This window comes from Petromyzon marinus, chromosome 35, assembly GCF_048934315.1.
Source record: "Petromyzon marinus isolate PM22_M1 ecotype Great Lakes invasive population chromosome 35, UKy_Petmar_22M1.pri1.0, whole genome shotgun sequence".
Lineage (NCBI taxonomy): Eukaryota > Metazoa > Chordata > Hyperoartia > Petromyzontiformes > Petromyzontidae > Petromyzon > Petromyzon marinus.
Window position 1 is genome coordinate 5,252,834 of NC_133701.1, and position 20,879 is coordinate 5,273,712.

Genomic DNA, 20,879 nt, shown 5'->3' on the forward strand with positions numbered 1-20,879 from the left:
ACTGTGCTGTGAACTCCGGCGACCTGAGTTCGATTCTTCACCACGGCTAATATCAGTGGCGTATGATATCCGAACCAGTTCTGGGCGCTGCGTTCACTCACCCAGACTGACCGGCGTGGTGAAGTATGGTCGTACAACCCCCAGGACTGGTGACGTAATGGGGAGGTCTTCATCCAGCGGTGGATCAACAGAGGGGATAAATAGTATAATTTTCTGACAAAACCGTACAAACATCCCAATGCTTAAATAATTATAATTATTTTTATTCTTGGTTCTTTCGGTAAAGTCACGTAGAAGGGAAACAATAAAATAATAAAAATATTAAACAATTTTTTAAAATATTAAACAATTTGTATTATTTTACTGTTTCCCTTCTACGTGACTTTCCCGAAAGAACCAAAAATATGAATCCCTGCAGTCACGAAAGCTTTAAATCATTATAATTATTTTGTACAAATTATTATCATCGATTGGAATCTGCGGCAGTAACATCGCTCCCTAATGCGAAAGCCTGGCAGGACCCTCTTGAAAAGGAGTCTTGAGACTCGGTGAGGCTTCCTCTGTAAACAAGTTGAATAATAACAATTAATATCGTTCCGTCGCGAACGACGTCTGCTATTATTATCCCTGCCACTAACCCCTAGGAGGAGTGGAGCGGTGGCACAGTGGTTAACCCGGCCACGGACTACATCAGTGGCGAGTGATATCTGAACCCACCCGCCACTTCCCCAACTTTTATCAACCCCGCACTGACCAGCGTGGTGAAGTATGGACAAACACCCCCACACCACCACTTCCCCCCGCCGCGACCTACAACGGCATCGCGAGGAGTCCCTCGTCCAACGTTGGATTGAAAAAAAGGAGCCGTAAATAAATCGAGAACCCATCCATCTATCGGGAATTTCCACATTCCGTGTCCGTGACGGTGTCTTGGGGGAATTCCCCAGATATTTTTATTATTTCCACCCAACACGACTGCATCTTAAGACCCTCCCACCCCCCTTTAAACCGCTGAAGAGATTAACCAACTAACATCCCTGCTCATGACGATCTTGTGGGCAACTCTTGCCAGATCAAAATTATCAGCAAACTGCGAATTTTAACCCGTGGGCGTAGTGGATTATTATTTTGGTTTTCTTGTCCAACTAAACAGCTGTCCAAACCCCTTCATCCAAAGAAGGAGAGGCGGTGAGCGCGTCACAAATTACGGTAGTTCGTGATTTTTTTTTGTCTTCGTTCCTGGTAACAAACACAAGAAAACCCCAAACTAGTCGCAGTCTGCGAGACCGGGCGGCGTCCTTATACGAAGCTCCGGTTCACAATAACAACTGTGCGTAGCTGTGCATCACAGTTAACTTCTACTTATTGTTTAACACGCAACACACGTGTGTGTGTGTATGTAACCATAATAATGTGGGTTGGTGGGTAACAAGGCGATCGTCGTGAGCTGATTCAGAAAGGGCCACACACAACCCACATGGCTCCTGTAAACGTCGAGCGAACAACGTGATCACGACGGAACATGAAGAGGCATCGGACATTCAGGTAAGCGGCGGGGATCGACGATTGAGGGCACGGGGCTTGGGCAGGACACGTGGCTAAGGAGGCTGTCGCTTGTTTACGAAGAGTGGCAGCCGCAGAAGCCGCAGGTTTAGACGGCGTCCGTCGCAGGGACGGAACGATGCAATCTGATCAGTGAATCATCATCTCGGGAGGCGACGACTTGGGAGACTGACTTTGATCGAGCAGTGGATTGAGCTAGGCTGATTATGATGGTGGTGATATACAAATGTGAACTTTAACAGGGCAGTTTTGTATTATAATATACGTTTTAAAGGACGTCAAATGTAGTCGCAGTCTTTTCACGACGATTTCAACGCGGACGAATGTTAAGATGAGGAAGTAAAACGGAGGCCGTGGTGGCACCGTCCCAAGCTGCACAGGCGGTGCACTTCGCTTGCGTGTGCTGTTGTTGTGTATCGTGCCGGGGGAGCGGTGGTGCACTGGTTATCAACCACTGCGCGATTGGGTCCGATTCCCCCAGTGGAGTGTAACTAAATGTTGTGATTCTGGGCCAACCCGAGCTCGACTGCGGCCTTAAATTAGTCCGGAAAATAGCTGGGTTGCGGTGTTTGTAACACATCAGCAGTTCAGCACCACTCTTAACTCGTGAATTAACACGGGGGGGGGGGAGGGGGGGTGGTGGTGTGCTGGCGAACATCACCTTGCCCCGGCAGTCTGTGAAAGAGTGGATGGGTGGCTATAGGGGAGGAGGATTCTGGCAAGAGGACACTGCGATTCAAATGCAACACTTCATCTCCACGGACGCTCTCGCAGGACGCAAGATGATGAGAGCCTAAGGGCCTGCACAGCCGCCACTGTCGTCACTCTCGCAGGTCAGTAAAAACAGATTGTGCATCTATGAAAGGGCCGTCCAGAAAGTGTTCACTGCGCTGTGCATTTTTAAACCGTGACGTAGAAGCGCGCGCGGGGTCACCCCCCCTCCCACCCCCACCTAAAGCGCGGGGCCGCGGGCGGTCGACCACGATTCGCCGTGCACGCGAGGAACGGCTCTCCATCTCGGTACTGTTTTTAACAACAAAACGTCTAAACACTACTGTCGGGACAAAGTCCCCCGAATTCTCAAAATAAATAGAGAGGCTAGAGATGGAGTGGATAATACGAGTTGGAGACTGAACTTTAGACCTTCGGGCCTGATAAGAAAACATTCCTTTTGAATAGTTGTTTTATTGGCTTGTTAATAATTACACTATTCGTAGCTTTTGAGTACTAGACAACCCCATAAATAATCAATAATCTTATTATATACACTCATTTGCATTAATACTACAAAAATGTTTTTAATGTTGCTGCATGTTGAACTTCTTTCGCACCGTACGTACCATTGTGGATATTACTATTTCAGCTTGGCCAACAGATTAAACAACAGCATAATCCACTTAGTGACCCATTCCTTGACCCAATGGAAATTAATTAAAGAGGCTCTCGAGAGCCGGGTGTGTTTTTTGTATTGGCTTAGATCTTATATACAAGCACGTGGCTGTACCCCTGTGCGACATTCAGGCCAGATACACCGTGCCCGCTCCACTGAGAGCCAGGATTCCAATCCAGGTGTCCCCTGCCCGTGATTAAGCCGGGTTCTCAAGTGTTGACCTTCTTTCGTAGCCAACTGTGCTAATCGGAGGTGCAGGGGGAAGGACATCAAACTAAAAACACAAAACGCAGTCGCGAGTTTACGATCACAGCAAAATTAATGTTGAAACTGGTCCAGAGTTTGCTTGCTGATGAAACTATATCCGCTCCCAGAAGGCCGTGTAGCTGTCTGGATATGTAAAAAAATATTATTTTATGCAAACGGACGGATATGTGGAGGCAGAATTTATTTACGTATTTATTTTGTTACTGCATATTCTCCACAGCTCTAATGATTTGTGTTATACAGACACAATAGGACTACATAGAGACTCATAGACTTACAGTGAGACAAAGTAAGCTTTAATAAAGACTCAAAGACTTACACGTGACTATTACATCTGAAAATATATAAGGTCTCCGATTGGATGACCTTACATTATTCTGGGAAGATTTGTGTACATGCACCGCTCACAACATCACTCATTAATTAAGGGTGAACCAAGTCTTTTGACTGCCTTCGTCAACCAGAGGTTGCCTACATGAAAATTCGCAGATTAATGACCTTGACGAAGATTCCACAGATTGTGCCAGAGATGTATACAAATGCTGACTAAATGAACACTGCCCCTGTTCACCCGCAGCTCCACGGTGACAAGACCACGACGATGGCTCCTTTCACGACGTCGCTCCTCGCGTTCGCAGCGGCGGCGGCGGCGGCGGCGGCGGCGGCGGCAACGTCGAAAACGACGATGCCATTCCTACCGGGACCCCGGGAGCATCCCGTGACGCGCCTGTGCCGCCCGTGCCCAGCCGGCGAGATGGCGCTGGCGGAGTGCACCGCATCCCGGGAGACCGAGTGCATCCCCTGCCAGCCGGGCACCTACACGGACCAACCCAACACGCTGCACCACTGTCTGCTGTGCCGCGGCCCCTGCGCCGGCCTGGAGCGAGAGGAGTCACGCTGCGAGGCCGCCTCGCCCCGACGCTGCGTTTGCAAGCCCGGCGCCTACCTGGTCGACGGGCGGTGCCAACAACACCGCGAGTGCCCGCCCGGGTACGGGGTGCACAGGCGCGGCACCAACGAGACGGACGTGGAGTGCACGCGGTGCCTCTCCGGCTACTTCTCGGTGGAGGTGCCGGGGGAGGCCGGCGCGGCTCGGTTCTGCCGGCGGCACACGAACTGCCGGGAGCGCGGGCTGAAGGTCCTGCGCTTGGGGACGAGGAAGAACGACACCGTGTGTGCCGAGAACGTGACGAGTACGTGGGGGTGTGGGGGTGGGCGGTGCGAGGGCGCGTGAAGGTGTGCATGGTGTGGGTGTTCAAAAGGGTGCATGGGGGTCTCCTCGTGGGTGTATGGGAAGCGTGCGTGTGCGCGGGGGTGCGGTGCACTTCGAGGTGCACGCGCTCCCACGCCAACCCGCGTGTGTTTTCTTGTAATGTGTGCGCACAGTGACTCGCGGCCGTCCCACTCGCACCTCCCTGCTGTCGCCACCCCCCACCAAGCCCGGCGGAGCCGATGACAAGCCCTATGACGGTGCGATGCCCTGGTACCACGCGTACGGCCACGTGGCTGTGGCCGTGGTCCTCGCCATCATCATCGTCGTCCTCATCGGAGTCATCGTGTGGCTGTGCCGATCCTTGAGGGAAATTAAGCTGCAGAAATTATGCAACTCGGATTCACCGGTGACGCACTGGTTGATGGCGACCAAGAAAGAAGGTGCGCACGGCAGTATTTTGCCACTCTTTAAACATGTGTTGTGATTGTTTTGCCACGAGTTACCTGAACATGACCACCCAATTCCAACCAATGGCCCTTTTCCACTGGCACATTCGAGCCGAGCCAGCGGAGGGCCCTCGTCGCATTTGCCGTGCCGAGCCAGAGCCAAACCATGGTACTCAACAAAAAACATTTGAATCTGGCTCGGGGCGCCCCATCGTACTGATGGGGCGCCATGGTGGCGAGATGTTATTTCCCTTCACTGGTATGCAGCAGATTGTGGGTTTAATCCCAAACCCTGACGATGCTTGTATATTTGGAGTTTGCATGTACTTCTCATGGCTGCGTGTAATCTTTCTCTGGGTCCCCACATTAAGAAACTTGTGCTTAGATTATTTGGCTGCGGCCAATGTTATTCGTAAATGTTTTATGGGTTAGATCACGTAAAAATAAAGCCACTTCGTTGTGCTATCGCGGCTGAAAAAGAGCCGCATAGCCCAATGGGCTTTACCTGGTAAAAGCAAAATAGTTTTTAAGTTTAGTTTTAGTACGCTGTTAGGACGCAGGCGCCGCGTGCATATCGACTCGTCGCACGTGAACGCCGACGGCACGGTTCGCCTTCCGCGGTGGAAAAAAATGACGCGAGCGGAGGCTCGGTTTGTGCGGAGGGAACGACAAACGAGGTCACGAGCGCATTACTATGACCCCACGGCCACGACCCCCTCCTGATGCGTGCAGGTGACAGGGTCTACGTGCTCAATGACGTGGCAATCAAGATAGGCGCCGACTGGAGCAAGCTCCTGGGACAGCTGGGCATCAGCCAATGGGCCGACTTCCAGCAGCAGCACCCGCACAGCGTTCACATGCAGGCGCTGTCTGCGCTGGAGCACTGGGCCCGCGGGGACAGTAGGAGATGCGTGGCCGACCTACGCCGAGGCCTGAAGCGAATCAATCGCATGGACGTTCTGGACACTCTGGATGACCTCGTCGATCCGCAGCTGCAGCCCCATCAGAGGGCGTGCAACGAAAAGGTAGCGGGCACGCGCGTGCACTTTCCAGGATCAATTCGATGAGCATGGTCTGGCGACGTGCGGTGGTGCGAAATAAGTTCGACCGTAAATGACAACAAATGAGGAGAGGCTTCAACCCTTTCCGGCATCAGGACAGGAGTTGTGTTAAGATGATTCAAACAACAAAGATATACACCTATTGCAAGGCATAAAGTCTGCACACAAATGTGTTCTGATAATTATACATGGCATTGTCTTTGAAACCGATTGGCCGACACCAGTTACAGCCTTCTTTAGGGCCTTGCCTCACCGGTGTTCGACCGACATACAACCATTCGTGACAGACGCCCGTCGTTCCTGCTAGCCACCTGTCCTGCCCAAACCCATTTACTCTTTGTTCTCGTAACTGACGATACTCTCTGACGAAACCGGAATGTGTCTTGTTCAGGCTCCATCCGTGTGTCATCCAAGCATAGCATTGGGGCACCACGGTGGTAAAAGGTGAACTACCTCGCCTGGTATCCAGGACATCTTGGGTTCCATATCGACTCTGATGCCTGTATAATTGGAATTTGCAGGTTCTCTCTCTCTCTCCATGGTTACGAGGGACAATATTTTAGGATGTTACTCGCATTCGTAAAAAATTCGTTTGTGATCAAGCAAGCTTTGGTGTTTTTTTGACAACATTAACACTGTACTAAAGTTGCATTTTTTATTTTGTTTGTCTGTGTACGTGTCTGAATAAGATAAAGCCAAGGTCTGCCAAAACGTCAGATAATTCAAAGCAGAAAACAAGCACCTTCCCATCGAGAAAGGGCAAACAGGTACTGCAACATCCTGATTCAACATTATATTATAATAATAATAATCATCATCATAATGACGATCGACGAGTCTGAAGACCCTTTTTTTAGAAGAGTCCTGCACTGGGATGTTTGGCCAAATCTATTACAGAGAGTTTGCCTTCACGTGGGAGGAAACCGGAGAGCCCAGAGAAAACCACCAGTGGCGTGGGGGGGGGGTGGCACTCAGCCATTAACCACGTTGCAGCCACATACGCCTACAACACCTGGCAAGCCCTGGCGGACATACCCGACCACAGTAATGACCAGGCTCAACCTTGCTTAGGGTCTGAGATGTGACGAGATTGGACGATGCAATTTGAGCGATTTGATTGTAGGCAATAGAAATAAATCTGGGATTCAACTTTGATCTGAGCCAATTTGATGCCCATGCAGAATCCCCTGCACCACTGACTGGATTGTGGGCGTTTTTACAGTTAAACGATGTCTGCTGAAAAACGTTTTCTCTCTGTCACACCTCCCCTTCCTTCCACTAGGACTGCATGAAACCTCTGTGCGAATCGAAATAAACGGAGGAAATTGTATAGGTATGAACGACAGCAAGACTTAATGAAGAAAGAAAACACAACTGTACACTGTATTTACATTTCGCGCCGTCGTCTCCGGAATCCAATGGGACATCAAAATGATTTGCAGTGTGTTGGGTTAGGATAAAGGTGCAGCCCTGCAACTGCTTGTTCATGCTGGCGGAAGGTCCTCTACGAGAGACGTCCCTAGAGAGCGCCTCTAGAGGGTACTTGGCCTCCTCTTCTACACTTGCCAGACATCTTGGAGGAGGTTGCAGAACCCACACTTAACACCACCAATACTAGACCTGCCCGTTGACTAAATTGTGATGGAAAAAACGGGACCATTTTCTCTATTACTGATTGCAAAATGTGCTAGTTAGTCAGAGCAGCGTGACTTTGTGCGCAATGGAGCTGCAATACTAAACTACTGTGCCACACTACCTGGTGACATTGCTGTGTCAAACAGCTCAGGGACACTACTGCACCAATCTTCTTGGTGACACTGCTGTCCCACACTGCTCAGAAACACTGCTGTCCCACACTGCTCAGGGCCACTGCTGTGCCAAACTGCTCAGTGACACTACTGTACCCACACTGCTAAGTGACACTACTGTGCCACACTACTCGTTGACGCCGCTAAGCCAAACTGATCAGGGAAACTTCTATTGCCACACCGCTCGGTGACACTACCGTGCCAAACAACTCAAGGACACTGTTGTGCCACACCGCTCGGTGACACTACCGTGCCAAACAACTCAAGGACACTGTTGTGCCACACCGCTCGGTGACACTACCGTGCCAAACAACTCAAGGACACTGTTGTGCCACACCGCTCGGTGACACTACCGTGCCAAACTATTCAAGAGACGCTCGTGTAAAGGCACAGTCGCGAATGCATCTACGGTGGAACGCTACAACAATTCGCGAACACCGGCACCTCCGCTCCGAGCACGCCGTGACTCAATGGGCAAAGTGCACACGCAACCTTTCCGCAAGAAGGGGCAGAGATAGAACACTTGTCACCCCCCCCCCCGACACCGCTATCTCATTTGTTGCATCGATGCCCATGCCATCCGTGTTCAGCTACTTGCGTCGACCTATCGTCAAGCACGAAAACCCAAGCCGGAACGCGAATCTCAAAATCATCGGGGGGGGGGGGGGGCAGCACGTTCATCGTCATTTCTCGAGTGCACATAAAAACTCCGACACGGAGAGCCAGTTCGCCTTTTTGCGCAACGGTGTTTGTTGTCTTGGTGCCTTCAATCCTGTCCAGATTTTTCAGACACCCTTCAGTCCCCTGTGCGTGCGCCTGTCCGACCGGAATCAAACGCCAATCGAGGTGTCCCTCGGTGTCGCTCACCGTGATGATTTGGTGCCCGTGGACTAGAGGCGATGGTTTGGTTACCACCTGAGCAGTGCCGGATTAAGCTGGTGCGGGGCCTGTAGCATATGTTATAAAGCGGCCCTAAATAAATAACAAACATTAAAACACGAAATTTTAACCCTTATAATAAAGTAATTGTATTTTTTTCATTTTCTATACAGATAATACGAAAAAATCGCTAACCTTAAACACCCAGTCGTTCATAAAAGTTGAAGGCGGTATAGTACTATAGTAATAGAGCAAGTGCAGAATCACTGAATCGGAATTGATAGATTGAAAGCATTTAGCGCGGGGCCCTTAAAAGTGCGGGGCCCGTAGCTACTTATGTAGCTACTTTTACTACGAGGATAATCCGGCACTGCACCTGAGCAGCCAAAACATTGTTGATGTGAATTTCTAGACCCTAGGGCAGGGGTGGGGAACCTTTTTTTCTGCCAAGGGCCATTTGGATATTTATAACATCATTCACGGGCCATACAAAATTATCAACTGAAAAAATAGCCTGTTATATTTGGTCAAACATTTAATTAACTCACCCCTAATGTGATGGCTGGAATTGCTTCTCTTTGGTGAGGCGTGTGATGATGTTAGCTGGTATTGATGATGTTGCTACTCGCAACTGATTTTCCAGGTTTGCTCCTAGATTTATTGAATTTCGAGTCCCGCCTGCCTTGGCAGGGCCAGAGACCAAATGATTTAATGGGCCTCATACGGCCCGCAGGCCGGACGTTCCCCACCCCTGCCCTAGGGTGTAGTCCTGCAGGTCCTTTATCAGAATCTCTATTTATCCTGGAAAAAATCCGATGAGCTATGAAGCTTTTTAAACTCCCCCGCAACAGCACGATGTCTCCGGCTTACTCGTTACAGGCTCTTGCATTACTGTACCTTGTACACACGTACAGTCTTGTGTCTCTGTCAATCCAATGCTGGATGAGGGGGGGGGCCTCCTCCACACCCTGCAGGCCGTGATATTTTAACCATACTTCACCACGCTGGTAAGTGTGGGTTGCTGACCGTAGGTGATGGTGCAGAACAACAGTGGATGTTTCTTCTGCACCGCCCTCAATGTCTATGTCGTCTGTCTTTGCGCATGATGATCGCCCAACCCGAGCGCTATCCAGGCTCAACCCTGCCAGACTTCTTGGATCTGATTTAGATTTTAGTGGATTCAATGGAACTTGCATAACGTTACACCACACGTTTAACATGCTATTAAACGAAGGGACCAATGAGTTGATATAGCATGCCAACAAATATACGTTGACTTCTTGTAACTTTGACCGTGTCTCCCGGACTCAATCGCTGGATCAGGGCAGGCTGTAGAATATGGGGTTTGTATTCTTGGGATAACAAATGTGATTAAGTTAATTAATAAGTTATGCGGTGTTGCGCAGCCTTGATAGTGATATAATTTTGCCTGCGTTTACTTTACTTGAGTCACTGTAATGCTCCACAGAAGCACAATTATGGGCTTTTGTTAATATAAACATAATTAATTGTTGTATGTATGTACCGTACGTTGAACTTCTTTCGCACCGTACGTAAGCGGTGCTAATCGGAGGTGCCGCGCAACGACGTCTCTGGTTTACGATTAAATGGACCGCACCGTGAAGTTAGATGGCTCTTGTCAATATTGTAACAACAACAACCTGATAGCACAAGTGTGTGTGTGTGTTCTGTTTAACGAGCCTGACTGCTCTAGAGCCAAAAGGTCAAACCAGTCGAGATTTGTTTTTGGTTGTGCTAATAAATTCTGCTGGTATATAGTGGTCATAAAAGCTAAGAACGATGTATATATATTTTTCGATTCATATGATTTCATATGTAACGCCGTTTTCAACTGTAATTCACTTCCGTATATCACGTGGTTATAAAAAAAAATCCGACGAAACCCGACGCAGTTTGTCATCCCAGATATCACGAAACGAAACATCTGCGTCTGAGCACGGTGGCCTGTTGGCTTGAGACGAACAATGACTCGTCGATTTGCATGCCACAAAATGCACATTCACAGCAGCGGGGAAATTTACCGCACGGTGTACGCTGACGCATTTGCGAATCGGCAAAACAATTGTCAAGAAACTCCCCCCCGCCCCACTTCAAAAAGTGTGCCACGTTTGGCGTTACTTTACAAAGGGGATTGCTCATCAGTTGAGATCGTTGAACGTGCCAGGCGAGCCAGCATTTCACCTTTCCTCCCTGACCCATCCATCCCTCCTGACATTATTACCACTGTGAACTCTCGCAGCAGAAAGCAGTGAACCCACCGGGTGCTCGAGAGCGCGTTCCTAACTCGACATTGTGCCACGTGCGGCCCAGGTAATACAAAGGGAGAGGTGGGGGGGGGGGTGGTACCTTTTTATCGTGTCGCTGGTACATTGTGTCTTTAAAGTGGATATTCACAGGTTACACACATCGGGGATTGCTGCCGTGGTTGTAACGGTCAGCGCACTGGGACTTGCAATCCAGAGGCGGCCGGTTCGATTCCATTTCCCGGCGTGGAACTTTAAACAACGGGGGGCAAGTATCTTAAGTTTCTCCCCACAAACCCCCCCCCCCCCAACAACATCAGTCTGTGCCCAGCAGTGTAACCGTACGCACCACGGTTAGGAGTCGACCGGCAGGTTGCGTGTGGCGGGGTAAAGTGTGGGTAACTCCAAAGACGTCTCTAGTTGGAAACCCTCTACCCGCCAGCAGTGGCGATTGGCAAGCCACAGCTGCACCTTGACGTGCATCCACTCAAACAAGATCTCGTCATAGGCCCCTACGAGGGGTGGTGGCACAGCTGGCGTCGCCCGAGGCGCATGCGGCTCTGTCCGAGGGGGGCAGAACGTAGAAGAACGTGCCATCACGGTAGCAGAGAAGAACAAATGTCTCCCGTGCTGTGCCGAAAACTGCCAATATATGTACACCAAGGCCGTAGCCATGGAGTCAACATTGGGGGGGACTAAGTCTTCCAGGGTGTCTGGGGGTCCCAACCCAGAAAAAATTCTACATTTTAAAACTAATTTCCTGCCTGAAATATTTAAAAATAATTCACTAACACATGGGATGGACTTTTTAATTCATTTTTCACAATGTCTAATAGTGTTATTGTATTACATTGCTTTGTTTTTACTTTTTTACCTTTTCTTGTTTCATTGTACGTAATGTCAGAGATTAGGGATTAATAAATTACAACCATAACCACAATCATATAAACATAAATCTATGCATTGTTATATGAAGACAAGTGCAGATATTGTGGCCAAGGTTGAGCAAATTGTTGTTTTTATTTACATAGCCCCCCCCCATATTCAAATATGCCTTGATGTACACACTTAGAACGCACATACACGTGGCTCTCTGCGGAACTCACGGGAACTTTTTGTGCTCTTGGTCTGTTACAGGTGTGTGCACCCCTGATTATAGCAGCGCTCGGAATTGGATATGAACACAAAGCCATTGGGTTGTCGTAACGCGTTTTCGTTCGCGTGAATACGCATCGAATTCACGCGCATCCAACCGGTGCGTTTGTTGTGGACAATGCCCGGCCACGTGTGTACACCCAGTAAACATTGTACAGATGCGGATAGTGCATTGCCATGGAAAAATTGTCAACTTGAGTCAATTGATTTGGTGATGCTGCTGCTGCTGCGTTGGCAGTGGCGTTGTGGTGCAATAAAAGCGGACTGCGACAGAACCATAAGGGGGGGGGAGCGGGAGGGGGGGGCGAGGGGTGGAAACTCATATTCATCAATAACACTGTGGCCTTAAAAAGGGTGAACACATAATAGGTTACTTTTCAAGCGTCGACCTTGTGCTATTAAGAAGGGCTATTGCCCAACAACGTAACCTATTATACTTTTTCATTTTAAGGCCACAATGTGATTGACGAACGTGTTGAATTGTCGTCATGTGGCGACTCAAGAGGTCAAAATGCCGAGACAGCAATTGCCGGAATTCTTGGGTTCGAGTGCGAGCTACAGCCGCCCGCTAGGGGCGCCACGGGAGCGAAATGTTCACTAACTCGCCTGGTTTACGGGAGGTCTTGGGTACCGATCCCTGACGCCTGTTGTATATTTGGAGCTTGTCCGTCTCTCTCTCTGGGGGTTTTCCCTCCACATTGAGAATCAACGTCACGCGTTCAGAGCATTTGGCTGCCATAAATGTCCACGTGACAAGCCACTTCGCTGAGCCATCATGTGACCAGGTCGCTTCTGGCAACGAGCTACGATATCGCTCAGTGGTGGGTCTTACCTGGTAAAATAAATAACAAAAACACACGTTTGTAAAAACTGGATTCTCCAGTGCAGTTAGGCTGGTGGCCCGGCCCGCTCACGAATGACAGCATGTCAACAACAAACCGCGCCCGTGGTAAGTTTTTGTTCTGCGTTCAACCAATCGTGAATACATTCCAGCTCTTGAGAGAAATGCTAAAATATTGCTTCGATCATCACGTGACAATTTAATCAAAGAGTAAACGGCAGAATGCAAGTCCCTGTTTTTTGTAAAGTTAACAAGGCCACTTGAATGATTTCCCAACGCATTCTCCATCTCTTCAGATGGCACCGATGGCACAAATTGGAAAACATTTTGGAAAAAAGACCAACTAGCTAAAACGTATACTTGCAACAATGAAAAACATTTGACAAATCAAAGATAATAAAAACACGTGTAAGGCACTTTAATGGTTATTAATTTGACGATGATTGACAAGTGTCGATGACTGATGTGGACCATGACGATAAACATTCATTATGCTTAGCACGTTTACCAGGAAAACAATTATTATAGCCATTAAGCTGATTATTGTAAGCTTGATGATAAGCATCACAGGTAATTATCATGATCATAGCCGTGACTGTTATTGGGAACGGATCATGAAAATGATAACCATGATAGTGATTACCATGATTATTATATCACTGATTATTATCGATAGATTTCAATAACTGTGATTACCATTGCTTATAAATATTACCATGACCATGATTATTGTACGATTATAGTTATTGCAATATCCGTGAATGACAATTACACCACAAGCATTATTGATCATGATAATTACCACAACCATTATTACCACAAATGGCGACAGTCGTGATGATAATCGTGCAGCTGTGGTGATGACCACGGTCTGAAACGGACTTCCAGAGGCCTGAAAAGCCCTTTTTGTCAATCCGCTGCTGGATGAAGGCCTTATCCACGCCACTTCAGCCATGGGGATCATTTGACCACACTTTGCCGATCTCTGCTCAGCCGTGGGTTGTCGGAGGGCAGAGAGCATCGATACGGGGGCATTGAAGTACAGAACCGCAGTGCTGTGGCTCGGCTCGCTCAAGGCAACAAAAAGCTTCTTCTCGTGAAGATAAACTTGTTATTCCTCGATTACACTTCGTTTGTGGGTCCTTCCCGCGCACCTCCGGATTAGCACGGTTGGCTACGTACGGTGCGAAAGAAGTTCATACACCACGTACTATGATACTAATTACCATGTGTGTAGAACGTATTTCGCACCGTATGTTGCCAACCGCGCAAATCGGAGGCGCGGTTGAAGGACAAACGAAACGAAACGCAAAAAAGCAGTTCTACGGAAGTGAGTGTTCAATCGAGATTTTAAAAAAGCTTAGAAAGTGCAGCACAACAATCGACCGGTTGCTGCACGGCCCTAAGCTGCCCACCCCACTTTGGCTTGCAACCCGATAACGGATTACGAGCGTGATCGACAACCCTGCTCGGTTTCTCGGAAGTGAACTCGACTCGTTGACGCCGCTGCATCTCCTGTAAATAATTCGATGATTAAATTGTCATTTTTTTTGCCCATGGGCACGCGAGTCAATGACACAACATTGCCAACCGTGGAGTGTGTGGAAGAGACGATACGCGCAGAGGTCGCAAGAACGGTCGCACACCCCAATACACAATCATCAGCCATAATCAATCCACCGCTGGATGGAGGCCTCCCTAAACCGTCACGGTCTCTCATTGTCCTGCAGAGTAAGAAAGGTTAAATACCCCCCGCCCCCACCTCCCTATAGACTTAACAGACTGTTGGGGCAAGTGCTGTTAGCGAGCACCCATGAAGGCCAGAATGGCAAACGAGGGGGTGGGTGGCCAACACCACGCCCGACCACCTTTGTCTCCCCAGTGGCGATGTTTATACACCGCACCAGGTACTCATACGGCCGAATCGACCAAGAGGACGCCCAGGATCGGTACAGATAATCGTCGCCTGGTGTTGGCCGTGCAGCACGAATCGAACTCGGGTTGCCGGGTTCGAAGCGCAGCGCGCTAACCGCTCCGCCACCGCTCCCCACGGAGTAACACCCCCACCTAGCGCACGAGCGGATTTCACCGCTCCGTCTCCGCGATGGTAAGTCTCTCGGGCGCGTTCCATCCTTTGGCTGCCGCTTGGTATTCTCATCCACCAGCCGCCCCCCAAACACACACGTGGACTCTGTACCATCAGACATAATTGCGCGTATCGTGAGCCACGGGTGTATCGCTAACATGCCTACTCTATTCACACTATGTACAGTACATGCATGTACGGGATATGCTCTATATGTCGCTAAAGTTCACAGTCTGCCGATAATGTAGGGAGTCATTTAAGACAGCCACTTCGGCAATGCACTGCTAGATGAAGGCCTCCCGTACGGCGTTCCGATCGTGGCGATTGTTTGACCATACTTCACCACGCTGCTCAATGTTGGTGGAGGGGGGGGGGACAGGGTATCACCAGGGCCGGTTCAGATATCGAAAATGGCTGGCAGCAAACTCAGGTCGACAGGTTTATAGTGCGGTGTGCAAACCAATGTGCCGCTGATCCCCCACCCAGGTATAGCATAAGGGACAAACGGGGCCAGCAGCCCTCCCCGCCCCCAAACCCACCCCATCCCAAAAACATTTTGGCTAGAGTGGCAAGACCACCGCTGTGCCCCCCCCCGAGTGATCAACTTGTCTGAGCCCCCTCGGCTCTTCGACATCGGGAGCCCCCCATGGCCACCTGCTATTCTACCCCCCCCCCCCCCCGCAAGTTCCCCAACTTAAAAAAAATTGCCCTCGCGTGTTCGTGTCTGTGTGTGCGCGTGTGCGTGTCGGACCAACATCTCTGCTTTATTGACCTGGTCAAGCCTATGATACCATCAGTAGGCCTAGGCTCTGGGTTGTTCTTCGTGCTTTTGGAGTCCCTGACCCTCTGCTCACGATCATTAAGGACCTTCATGATGGTGAGCGGGGACGGGTAAAACTACGTGGCCGGGAGTCAGAGCCATTCCCTGTACACCTTGGGATGCGACAGGGATGTCCTCTGGCTCCCACATTATTTAACATATATTTTGACCACATAGTTCGTGAAGCCTCAATAGCTGTACTGGGGGAATCTCCATTTGGTCCAGATATAATGGGAGGCTGATCGATGCCCAGGTGCGGTCAAGGGATGGCTCCCTATTGCTCAACCACGTTATGTATGCCGATGATTTGGTAATAGCTGCTCATGCAGAGGAGTTGGAGACGCCGCTGCTGAGACTGGAGCGTGCCACTAAGAGATGGGGCCTTACCATCAGCCCCATCAAAACTAAGCACCTGCCTGGGTATTTTGTACCATCGGACACTCCACCCCCACAACTCCCAATCGGTGATGGGGCAGTTGTGGAGAGAGTGGAGAGTTTCCCATACCTGGGCAGTGTGCTTATGACTGGCTCCAGTTTAACTGCAGAGGTCTCACTCCGAATCAGTCGAGCGGCAATATCTTTTCATCGGTTGCGTAACGCTGTGTGGAAGCTACCTGGTCTGTCGCTCCGCACGAAGCTTCAGGTCTTCTCGGCCACGGTCATTCCCTCCCTTCTCTCCGCTTGCGAAACGTGGACCCCCCTAATGGAACATCTTCGCCGGTTAGAAACATTTAGGCTGGCCTGCCTACGATCCATCCTGGGTTTAACCAGACTGGATTGTGTGAGGAGCTCACAAATCCTTGAAAGATCTGGGCAAGGTCCCATCGGTGAGCTCCTCCGGCGGGGAAGGCTGCGATGGCTGGGTCATGTAGCCCGCATGCCCAGCCACCGCATGCCAAAACAGCTTTTGTTTGGCCGGATTGAGGGGGCTAAGCGGGCGCGGCACGGGCTAGAGAAGAGATGGCGTGATGTGGTACAGGAGGACGTGGAGCTGAGTGGACTTGCCGATGACTGGTACCAGCGGTGTCAAGATCGGCCTCTGTGGAGGAGGCTCGTGAAGGACGCTACTGGGCAGTTGGAGGTAGTCGCCCTCCAACAACAACGGAGGGCGGAGGAGCGACGCTCAGAACAACGAGCGGAGCGCCGGGTGGCTAAAGCTCAGCAGGTTGGCACAGTAGGAGGCAAGGGTGGTGCATCAGCCAGTCATCTCAGTCAGTCGACCCGTGGCACCTGGGTCTGCCCCGTGACCTCCTGCCAGCGGGCGTTCGACACTTCACGTGGCCTCAGGGTGCACATAGCCTGGCACAAGCGTCGTGGTGACGTCACCGCCATTTAGTGGCGAATGGCGCTTGTTTTTGTTGTTGTGTGCGTGCGTGTCGGACCTACATCTCTGCTTTATTGACCTGGTCAAGGCCTATGATACCATAAGTAGGCCTGGGCTCTGGGTTGTTCTTCGTGCTTTTGGAGTCCCTGACCCTCTGCTCACGATCATTAAGGACCTTCATGATGGTGAGCGGGCCCGGGTAAAACTAGGTGGCCGGGAGTCAGAGCCATTCCCTGTACACCTTAGGGTGCGACAGGGATGTCCTCTGGCTCCCACATTATTTAATATTTATTTTGACCACGTAGTTCGTGAAGCCTTCACTAGCTGTACCAGGGGAATCTCCATTTGGTACAGATATAATGGGAGGCTGATCGATGCCCGGGTACGGTCAAGGGATGGCTCCCTATTGCTAAACCACGTTATGTATGCCGATGATTTGGTAATAGCTGCTCATGCAGAGGAGTTGGAGACGCTGCTGCTGAGACTGGAGCGTGCCACTAAGAGATGGGGCCTTACCATCAGCCCCATCAAAACTAAGCACCTGCCTGGGTATTTTGTACCATTGGACACTCCACCCCCACAACTCCCAATCGGTGATGGGGCAGTTGTGGAGAGTGGAGAGTTTCCCATACCTGGGCAGTGTGATTATGACCGGCTCCAGTTTAACAGCAGAGGTCTCACTCCAAATCAGTTGAGCGGCAATATCTTTTCATCGGTTGCGTAATGCTGTGTGGAAGCTACCTGGTCTGTCGCTCCGCACTAAGCTTCAGGTCTTCTCGGCCACAGTCATTCCCTCCCTTCTCTATGCTTGTGAAACGTGGACCCCCCTAATGGAACATCTTCGCCGGTTAGACACATTTAGGCTAGCCTGCCTACGATCCATCCTGGGTTTAACCAGGCTGGATTGTGCGAGCTCAAATCCTTGAAAGATCTGGGCAAGGTCCCATCGGTGAGCTCCTCCGGCAGGCAAGGCTGCGTTGGCTGGGTCATGTAGCCCGCATGCCCAGCCACCGCATGCCGAAACAGCTTTTGTTTGGCCGGATCGAGGGGGCTAAACGGGCGCGGCACGGGCTAGAGAAGAGATGGAGTGATGTGGTACAGGAGGACGTAGAGCTGAGTGGACTTGCCGATGACTGGTACCAGCGGTGTCAAGATCGGCCTCTGTGGAGGAGGCTCGTGAAGGATGCTACTGGGCAGTTAGAGGCAGTCGCCCTCCAACAACAACGGAGGGCGGAGGAGCAACGCTCACAACAACGAGCGGAGCACCGGGTGGCTAAAGCACAGCAGGTTGGCACAGTAGGGGGCACAGGTGGTGCATCAGCCAGTCATCTCAGTCATCTTAGTCAGTCGACCCGTGGCAATTGGGTCTGCCCTGTGACCTCCTGCCAGCGGGCGTTCGACACTTCACGTGGCCTCAAGGTGCGCATGGCCTGGCACAAACGTCGTGGTGCCACTTAGTGGCGAATGGTGGTTGCTGTCTGTGTGCGTGTGCGTGCGTGCGTGCATGTTTGTGTGCGTGTGTGTGTGCGTCTGGTTGAGTGCTCGCCAACAGCACCCCTTGCCCCCAACAGTCCACATGGCCAGAGGGGGCGCGCGTCTTTGTCAAGCGCAGCGCTGAAGATGAACGGACGGCACTCGAGGGATCAACGCTTTTTAACGCCGAAAACGACGCTGGAACACTGCAACGACAGCCAGGACTGATAGAGAGGGTTTGAGAATCGAAGAGGCCCACCTCCCCCCCTGCGTAAACAATCGTCTGAGTGTCTTGGTCTGTGGGACCCGCTCACCCACGACTCAGACACGAGAAGGGGGGGGAAGGATGGGGCTGGGTACCAGGTGAGACAGGTACCAGGTGAGACAGGTACAGGTTCCAAAAACCAAGCTGCAGGTCCCATGTCTCAAGTAGCCGAATTTAGATATAAACACATTTCTAATATAAGTAACATATCCTAATATTTGACAAGTGGAGGGAAGGCAAGGGCAATGTCAGATCAGCACAGCTGTTCTTGCTCCCAAGGGAAGGGCTTATATCTGGCTAAATCCCAAGTTTCAGAGTCACAGGTGCTTCACAACTCAATTACAGATGCCAGGTCCTTGGTTCTGCAACCCAAATCTCAGGTCCTGAGTTTCAAATCCAAGGTCATAAGTCCAAAATCCCAGATCTTCAATTCCAATTCTCATGTACCACATAATTAGTCTCAGGTTCTGAGTCACATGCTCCAGGTTATAAGTCCTGAAACCGACGTCTTTTGTCCTAGAACACAGGTTATCAAGTATCAAAACCCAGTTCCAAGTCCAGAATCCTATACAAATCTTAATTTCTCACCGAATATTCACTTTCAGACGAGAGCACATGACTAGTATCCACAACCAAAAGTATTATGAATGTGGTGTGCTGGGTGTGGATATATTTCCCGGGTCACCGACCCAGACAGACTGCGCCGAGATTAAGCCCTGGTCCCAAGTTTCAGATCTTTGGTCCAAAGCTTCAGGCCCGATGTGCTGAAATCCACAAGTCTCCATTCCCGGGTCCAAGATCACGGGTCCTACATCACAGGTCTTTAGTCCCGAGTCCTTTGTCTCAATAAAAAAATAAAAATCCCATGTCCTTTGATTGGTCCCAAGTCCCGAGTCACAGCTGCCAGGTTCCCGGCGGCACTCAGCAACGGAGGGAGCTTTTGCGCTTGAATGGCTTGGTCATGGCGAGCAGCAGTAGCGGCGGTTTGATGTTCGGCCTAGTGCGAGCAGGGCCCTTGGCGGCGTCGCGGGGTCTCTGCGCGTCCAGCTGCTGTAGCCGAGGGGAGGCAGGGTACTGCGGAGGAGGCAGGGGGGGGGGGGGCACAGACCAGGGGAAATGAGGAGGGGGGCGGAGGAAAAAAAGGCAAAGGCGAGGAACCAGATTGATTGAAGGATGTGTATCAATCAATTCTAAATCCAGACAAAAAATTCGTGCGGAACTTTACGAGGTAGCAAAAAAAAAGCGGCTGAGAAAAATAAACAGGAGGCGATGCTTTTTGTTTTGCCATGGAATCGATTCACCTTTGCCGCCCCATAGTCGGGAACTCCCTTCCATCTGTCATGCGTGTTGTGTTTTCAAGCCCTTACACATCCTTACTCCTTCCTTTGCCTATGACTTCCTCTTTCTCTCTAGAAACTAAACGTGCCCCGGTACATTGGTTGGAAATGCGGTGACAATTTGAGGATGCATACATTCCCATTGTATTGCATTGACTAACACAGAGACCCAGAGACTCACAAAGAGGCCTCCATACTTAGGGAGACCCAAGACACTGGCAGAATCATTTGTCTCTGATAGAGCGCCCCAAACACCAAGGCATCTCCAAGTGATTTAGACACGACTTAAATCACTTCTCATTTCACACATTTCACAGGGCACCCCCAGCGGCAGCTGTCCCTCTGCGGCACAAGTTGACTCAGCACCAACCTGCAAGTGGGCATGTCTGCCAGTAGGGGGCGATGATTGTGATTTGTAATCCCCATTGAGTGGCTTGCGGGTAATTCTTCGAATATCGCCAAGTATGCAGGAGGTCGTGGGTTCGATTCTGACCCTGATGCCTGCTGCTGTATATTTGTAGTTTGCATGTCTGTATCCCCATGGGAGCGTGGATTTTTCTCCGGGTCGTCCGGTTTTTCGCTCTACATTGAGAACCATCACGCGTTTAGAGTATTCGGCTGCTATAAATTTCCACGTAATAAGCCACTTTTGTTGAGCTGTCACTTGTGGCCAGGTCGCTTCTGAAA

General features: G+C 50.4%; 2 protein-coding genes across 5 annotated transcripts in view; one reads left to right on the forward strand and one right to left on the reverse strand.

Annotated features, from left to right (window-relative positions):
- Window positions 1-937: 937 nt before the first annotated feature.
- Window positions 938-10,251, forward strand: LOC116948888 (uncharacterized). 3 transcript variants are annotated; one of them, XM_032966105.2, is made up of 7 exons: window positions 938-1,545; window positions 2,338-2,396; window positions 3,798-4,413; window positions 4,607-4,873; window positions 5,612-5,904; window positions 6,630-6,707; window positions 7,223-10,251. In XM_032966105.2, the coding sequence occupies exons 3-7, from the start codon at window positions 3,822-3,824 to the stop codon at window positions 7,253-7,255; spliced, it is 1,263 nt and encodes a 420-aa protein (XP_032821996.2). In that variant the 5' UTR covers window positions 938-1,545; window positions 2,338-2,396; window positions 3,798-3,821; the 3' UTR covers window positions 7,256-10,251. The 3 variants fall into 3 exon arrangements, with proteins under 3 accessions (XP_032821996.2, XP_032821994.2, XP_032821995.2); XM_032966103.2 differs by having other exon boundaries at window positions 939-1,545; window positions 2,238-2,396; XM_032966104.2 differs by having other exon boundaries at window positions 939-1,545; window positions 2,267-2,396.
- A 3,028-nt stretch (window positions 10,252-13,279) lies between these two features.
- The window catches only part of LOC116948889 (uncharacterized), a 29,200-nt gene continuing 21,600 nt past the window's right edge, over window positions 13,280-20,879 (reverse strand). The window contains exons 12-13 of one of the 2 annotated variants that reach the window (XR_012945972.1): window positions 17,197-19,929; window positions 13,280-15,745 (exon numbers count right to left, since the gene is read on the reverse strand). Coding sequence is in view for 1 of the 2 variants with exons in the window: in XM_032966107.2 (XP_032821998.2) it covers window positions 19,777-19,929 (153 nt within the window). In the remaining variant the exon portion in view is untranslated. Of the gene's footprint in view, window positions 19,930-20,879 lie in introns of both variants that reach the window. The other variant, XM_032966107.2, reaches the window with a different exon arrangement.

What these genes read in the sequence shown, in the direction of transcription:
- LOC116948888 (XM_032966105.2), top strand. Translation starts at nt 3,822, where the DNA reads ATGGCTCCTTTCACGACGTCGCTCCTCGCGTTCGCAGCGGCGGCGGCG. An exon ending in AGAGGGCGTGCAACGAAAAG is followed by an intron (nt 5,905 to 6,629) that starts GTAGCGGGCACG and finishes TGTCTGAATAAG; the next exon opens with ATAAAGCCAAGGTCTGCCAA. An exon ending in CATCGAGAAAGGGCAAACAG is followed by an intron (nt 6,708 to 7,222) that starts GTACTGCAACAT and finishes TCCTTCCACTAG; the next exon opens with GACTGCATGAAACCTCTGTG.